The 6,846-nt window shown below is 37.4% G+C and overlaps 1 protein-coding gene across 2 annotated transcripts; it reads right to left on the bottom strand.

Moving 5' to 3' along the window:
• Nucleotides 1–260: 260 nt before the first annotated feature.
• LOC113006669 (uncharacterized) lies at nt 261–6,595 on the bottom strand. Of its 2 annotated transcripts, XM_026142763.2 has the most exons (10): nt 6,070–6,592; nt 5,020–5,355; nt 4,626–4,895; nt 4,373–4,462; nt 3,943–4,053; nt 3,726–3,815; nt 3,606–3,634; nt 3,198–3,254; nt 3,034–3,108; nt 261–2,225 (listed from the first exon to the last, which is right to left on the bottom strand). In XM_026142763.2, the coding sequence occupies exons 1-10, from the start codon at nt 6,122–6,124 to the stop codon at nt 2,109–2,111; spliced, it is 1,230 nt and encodes a 409-aa protein (XP_025998548.2). In that variant the 5' UTR covers nt 6,125–6,592; the 3' UTR covers nt 261–2,108. The 2 variants fall into 2 exon arrangements, with proteins under 2 accessions (XP_025998548.2, XP_080145795.1); XM_080289669.1 differs by lacking the exon at nt 3,198–3,254 and having other exon boundaries at nt 6,070–6,595.
• Nucleotides 6,596–6,846: the final 251 nt, after the last annotated feature.

Raw genomic sequence — 6,846 nt, 5'->3', positions numbered from 1 at the left:
TGGATAAGTTGTCCTAATGTAGTTATCTTAAGCAAACATTGCTTATTTGCTTGAGGCAATGAATTTGCATATATATATATATATATATATATATATATATATATATATATATATATATATATATATATATATATATATATATATATATATATATATACCAATTTTTATTTAAAATAAACAAAACATAATAAATGTCATGAACTAGCTGTGTGCTGGTAAGAGAAGACCCAAATGCAGACTCACAGAGGCAAAGAGCAAACTCAAAAAAACACAGCTTTATTTGCTGGCTGGGAGAAACAATACAAAACTACACTGGAAAAATAAACTAAGCACTAGGGATGGGTACCGGTGTCCGGTGCCATGATGGCACTGGTTCTGTCATAAACGGTAGTAGCCAGACCGAAAAGCAGCGCACATTTCGGTGCTTTATTTCGGTGCTTTTTTTTCCTGAGCTGTGATACACTTCTAGCCAATCATTTTACGTTTCCGAGGATAGTAGGCGGGTCCAGGTACGTACGTTCTGTTAGAGCAGAGCTACAGATTAAAAATGTCCAAGGCGAAGCGGTCAAAAGTCTGGCTGTACTTCACAGCAAAATATGCAAACTCAGCAGCCTGCAACAAGTGCTTTAAGCTGATACTGTGATACTGTCAAAGGAAGTAACACCAAGAATTAAACAGCTGGCGACGCATAGCGTTTTTTTTAAAAGCCCAGAAATGCGCCGTATTTGATAGCTTGCTGCGAGACCTCACACCGTGCACGTCGGGTGGGTTGCCAGTTATCGGACCCGGAGCAACATCCCCAAAAACCCGAAGAATAGAGTCCTGGCCCCTAGCCCTGCCAGTGTAGCAGAAATGATGAGGATGATGATGGCAGCAGCAGCAGCCGTTCTTCTCTGCGTGAGTAGCTAATTTACGTTGAGTAGGCTAACCACGTTATTACATTAATGCATGTAAGGTGAACTAGCAAACATCATCATAGCTGCATGCGGCTGTCCTCTTGTTTGATGGCAGATACTCCCTTCACTCTGGCCAAAAAGGCTAAAATGACCAAAGAAAAAGTGGGAAACAGCTAAACATGAGAGGTTTTGGACAAAGTTTGTGTTTTTTCCATTGTTTAAGCACTGCTTCCAGCCAAGAGTGATGCCATATATGCCACATAGCTGCAGAAAAGGCTAACATTGTTATCTTTTTACAAAAAAAACAGCTGAACATGAGAGGTTTTTGGACCAATTTTGTGTTCTCCATTCTTTAAGCACCGGTTCGAGCACCGTTTAAGCACCGGCACCGTTTCAAAAGTACCGATTTGGCACCGGTATCGGATAAAACCTAAACGATACCCATCCCTACTAAGCACACAGAGAGGTGCACACAGGTAAACACACACCGTACAACACAACACAGAACAAGGAAAACACAGGGCTTAAATACACTGAGGGATAACGAGGGAATGAGACACAGGAGCAAGGTGCAGGTGGGAGTAATCAAACATGAAAAGACCAAAGCAAAACCACAAACACTGACATGAGACAAGGGAACGTCACAGTAACAGGAAATATAACACAAAGACGCTGACTTGACACTGAACAAACTGAACACGGAGCAGAGAGACAGGAGTGACAAAAGACACAACTCACTGGGGAGGCAGAAGGAACATGGAGACAAGGGTAACTAGACACGGGACACAGGGAAGGCAAAGTAACAGGAAACCTATACATGAAATACAATAAACAAAGAACATAACTAAAACCAACAAAAACACTGGGTCAGAGACCCTGTACCGTGACAATAAAACTCACGTGCTGGAGCCTTTATTGGCTGCTTGGGATTTTACATAATGGAAAAACACTTTTTAATATCATAAAATCATCAGGCCTAAACTGCAGATATACAAACACATATATGTACACTGATAAAGCAATAAACAATCTATGAAAAAATATAGTGCAACATTCTGGGTTAGAAATTAAAAATTAAAATACAGATTATATTATCACTGTTGTTAAATCCTGGGAACTTTAACAAAACAGAAACCCTCTTTCATTACACAAGAATGGAAAGAAAGAAAGAAGTTATCAAAGAAAAAGAGATTCTGTGTTTTTTCCTGTTTTTTAGTCTTTTGGTTTGTTGATGCTAGCATAGAGGTTGCTGGGAGCAGGTCCAGGAGAAGAGACTGAACATATAATGTAGGTCAAAGCTTCACCTTCTTCATCTTCTTTATAGGGAACCTGAAAAAGAATACACAGCTTTTTTCTTTTTTTCCTTTTTGTTTCCTAACCTGCCCTGTCTGGGAGCTTTAACAAACTTTTTGTTACAAACACATTTACTTTCCCAAGAAGAATTCTACTCTCTACGGCTCCTCTTGTGAGCCAATTTCTTTTTATTTTAATATTTTTTGTTTTTACATATGAACAGATAAGGACAAAATTACTAGCCTCTCGATGAAATGTAAAATTTTTGTCAAAATTTCCCAAGGGTTTTTCTTTAAATCAAACATAAATAATTTCCTCTTGCACACCATAACATAACTATTTCAGAAAAACACAAAAATGTCCATGTTCAATATTTTCACTTCACTGAAAAGCTTTGAGCCAGAGGCCGGCCGTCTAGGAATGTAACCACAGCAGACCCCACTACATGAACATGCTTTGCATTATCTTTATTCATTGGTTGCTGTACAAACCCTTAGCTGCAGTTTCTTTGCGCACAGCCTGACACACCAACAACCACGACAGGAGTTAGCCCACACTTTAAATTGGCGAGGTGTGTTGCCACTCAGGTGCATCCACCACCCCTGCAGAGGCACTGCAGACCACGCCCTGCAACAAGGTTCTTACTCCTTACTATATATGGATGCTTGGCCAGGGTTCCTCTGCTTAAAGAGTGAGAACGTGTTGCACCAGAGGATACTCCAGGAGACAGGTCAATAACTACGCCAGATCTTCCAGCCATGTGCTCTAAAACCAATGGGTAAGCAGTAACTACTGACAGGGATCAGTAGGAGGAGAAACCCCGCAACCTTAACAATCAAATTACCTGAAGACCTGGACAGCTGTAGGTGGTCTCAGTGTAGCTGAGGGAGGTGTAGAGAACAACATCTTGAAGATCAGCCTGCACAGTGAAGACAACATAAAGACTGCTCAGTAATGTATAAAATGCAGATTCAACATATAAGTGAACAAATACATGTTTGATCTCACAGATTCCTGAATGGTTCCTGGAGCAGACGAAGTTACTGCAGAGTTTAAATTCTGTTCCTGAAACAAACAGGCAAATATGTGTATATATATATATATATATATATATATATGGCATAGATATGGATATTCATTGATCCTTATGTGAGCTTTTATCAGGTTTGCCATGAATTAGTGTTTTGATCCTGATGAGTGCCGCCTCTTCATGAGGAGAACTGTGAGCTCTAAAATTTCTGTATAATCCGACATGTTTGTGTTATTGGGAAAGGTTGTTTTATTGCAGACATTCCAGGTTAATTTTCTATTTATTATCTGTCTTGTCCTAATGTGTCGTGCTGTTTTGTTGTTCTCGTGGCACAAATGAAGGAAAAAATCTAAAATTATCTGTTTCATTCTGATTAATAAACTCACCATGTTTTCATCCATCTGTGCTTTTTTCCCTAAAAAATAGAAAATAAGGAGTCAACTTTAACTTCCACAAACAGAATCCAGGTTTATCAACCTTTCTGTTTATATGTGAATAAATCCCACCAGCTCTTATCCAGATGCTGACGACAACAACAGCTGCTATAAGTGCTACTAAACCCAGGGCCACAATGGCAAGCCTGTACCAGGACCAGTCTGGGAAGAGAGTGAAAACATGAAAAGTATATTCTAAATGTATGTTTAAGTACATGATCTGAAATATCAGAGCATGCCTTTAATATTTACTGAAGTTGTAGAAAGAGAGAGATATTGTTGCCATTACCTGGTAATTTTCTCAAACCATTCATGATTTCCAGCTGTTTTGTTGTCAGACCTCCTTTAATGCCAGATTCAGTCATTATTTCCAATTTAATTGTTGCTGCTGCATATATTTCTTCACCAAAAACAAAAGAATAAAATTGAAAGGATCTTTCATTCTGTATGTTCTATAACAGTTAAATGATTTGTTTATGTATCTTCATCTGAACAAAGAAACAAAACTCTGGCAACTACTCATTAGGAAGCTGTAAGAGTTTGCTTTGTATATGTAATATTGTAAATTAAAACCCATAAATGAAGTCATTACTAACACCAGTCTGAATGACTTTTGATTAAACTTTGCTCATTCACTAACAACAACAAACATTTTCTCCTAAAATTCAGAAAGAAAAAGACTTTGCTGAAAAATTGATACAGAATATTGTTGACATTACCTGGTAAGTTTGTTGAACCATCCATTTCCAGCACTTTTATTGTAGTCACTGTGTCTAATTTAACTGTTGTTGCTGTATTTGTTTCTTCACCTGAACAAAAAACAAAATTCAGTGGCCCTTTCATTAGAAAACTTTCTGTATATTCAGTCGATTAAATCTTCAGATTAATAAAACAAGATAATATCTTAGGTATTTAGACAAAATAATGTGAATTCATTTAATAAGCTCTTCAGAACCTCTCCTGGTTTCTTACCTGATGAATGATGGCTGAAGGTAAAAAGCTGCTCTTTGTTATTTTCTGTTCTTTTTAAGCTACACTTAAAGTCAGAACTTGATATGTGACCATATGTAAGGTTCAGAAATGTCACAGTAGCAGAGCAGGAAGACTGTGATGTTTTTAAATTTGAGTAATCTCTATCCAGATCTCTTCTGTTATGGATCCACTTCACTTTGTGTCTACACTGATCAAATGTCAACACAGAGCAGCTTAAAGTCACCTCATCAGCGTTCTTCTTTTCGGTCACTGGTGAAGATGAATTGCAAGAGAAAAACGAAGCAAGAACACATATTTATTTTCATATATAATGAAAATATGCTGTTCCAATGACACCACTTGAACTAAAATATATTGTGGTGTAAATACTTACTGACGACAACAGACAGATAAACCACAGCATCTGGACCTTGCGGTCTCCCTGGATTACCTCTAAACTGTCTGCAGGTGTAACGACCAACATCCTCAGCTGTGACCTTCTTTATAACCAGTGAACATTCTGCTGTAACACTCAGTCTGTCTGATTTGGCTTCTTCTTTGATTTGTCCATGATTAACCAGCTCTACTGCTGGTGTGCCTCTTGAATCTCTGAAGATCCAGGTGATAGTGTCACAGTTGTGATGAATGTTGAACCGATTTTTACAAGGCAAAGTGACTTTATCTCCATCTCTGACAGTGAAGGCAAGCGGAAGATCTTCACTAAGTGCTCCTGAGAACATGAAAGAGAAACAAAAATATTACCATTACTTGTGCAAATGCAGATAATTTACATTCTTGTGCACAGAAAAAATGTGTGCACCAAACTCAGTTTTGCTGTAACAAAAGCACAGCTGTCTACATAAAGATTTCAGAATAAAGTAAATCTGAAAAGAAGTTGGAAAAAATTTGTTACATGTTAAATGTATCTTTACCTTTAAACAGAAGCACCCCCCCCCCCCCCAAACATTTTAATACTTGTAGGTACATGTAGATCTTCCTTTCCTACAGTTGCATTATGCATAATGCACTGTGAGCCTGGTTTGAAGTAGAAATGCTGAGTAGGGAAAACAGTGTCCCATGGGTCACAGTGGCCAAAAATATATTATATCAAATGGTAAATGGGCTAGTTCTTATATAGCGTTTTTCTACTCTGAGTTCTCAAAGCACTTTATATGCTTTTTGTGGTTTAATACATGAAATAAAATTTTTTTTAGGGTGGTTTACCTAAACAGTTCTCATATTTCGCATAAATCGCATCATTTTGTGCAATTACTGTTGATTTAAAAAGTAAAGAAATATAAATAATGAGACTGGACTAAAATAAAGTCTTTACTCTAATATGCAGTGTCTTTGTTTATTTTCAGATCTGAAAATGTATTTTTAAAATTTGTTGTTGATATTAAGTAAAAATTATGTTTTAGAGTATTTGTAAAGGTTACCTTACCTGAATAAAGAAGCAACAAAAATAGAGAAATGTTGAATAATTTGTGATCAATCATCGCCTTTTGTTCTGGTTTTCCTTCTCATCTTGTCACAACTGCAACTTGCGAACTCTGTTGTACTTGTCAAAGACAAATGTCTATCTTCTTTACTTCCTGTCTCCTCTTCATTCACGCTGTGGTTATTTTTAATGTTGGTAGGTCATATGTATTCCCTTAGTTTTTACAAACGTGTAGATATGAAAGAAAAAATGAACTTACATCCTTCTTTAACCAAACTGAGACAGCAGTCTTACTTACTTTAATTGAGGTAAATTAGAGTAAATCTACAGGATATTAAAATATGTGCTGTAGAGGTTTATCTCCACTGAAGCCACAGCACACTTCCTGTCCACTGCCATATATAGAAATATGTACTTGTACCAGCAATGACATTACATTGTGCAGTGTGACATTCTGTCTTGTGCAAACTCATATTGCATATTGCTTCAGTGTTTATTAAACAACAGAATCCATGCTGATGACAGTGATCAAGACTGTGTTCTCAATGATTTACCTTGTTTGCTGGTGCTGATGTAAAGACCAGTGGTAACCGTAGCATCAAATGTGTAAACCTGAGATTGTGTTGTAACAATGTTACATTGTACATGAAAGCTATATTGGATCTGAGTGCCTAATTCAGTAGTGTTCAGCATGGTGATGGCTTGCTTGGGGATAAAATCTGTTGCTTAGTCTGTTAGTTTCAGGTAGACATTCAAACAGTACATGACCAGGGTGAGCTG

Source organism: Astatotilapia calliptera, chromosome 15, assembly GCF_964374335.1.
Source record: "Astatotilapia calliptera chromosome 15, fAstCal68.1, whole genome shotgun sequence".
In the NCBI taxonomy this organism is placed as follows: domain Eukaryota; kingdom Metazoa; phylum Chordata; class Actinopteri; order Cichliformes; family Cichlidae; genus Astatotilapia; species Astatotilapia calliptera.
The sequence above is the reverse complement of the archived record's forward strand: the minus strand, read 5'-3'. Positions and strand labels throughout refer to the sequence as shown.

Coding starts and splice junctions, on each gene's coding strand:
- LOC113006669 (XM_026142763.2), bottom strand. CDS start 6,124: ATGATTGATCACAAATTATTCAACATTTCTCTATTTTTGTTGCTTCTT. Junction 3,255..3,605: donor CACAGATGGATGAAAACATG/GTGAGTTTATTA, acceptor TGTTTGTTTCAG/GAACAGAATTTAAACTCTGC. Junction 2,226..3,033: donor ACAGCTGTCCAGGTCTTCAG/GTAATTTGATTG, acceptor ATTCTTTTTCAG/GTTCCCTATAAAGAAGATGA.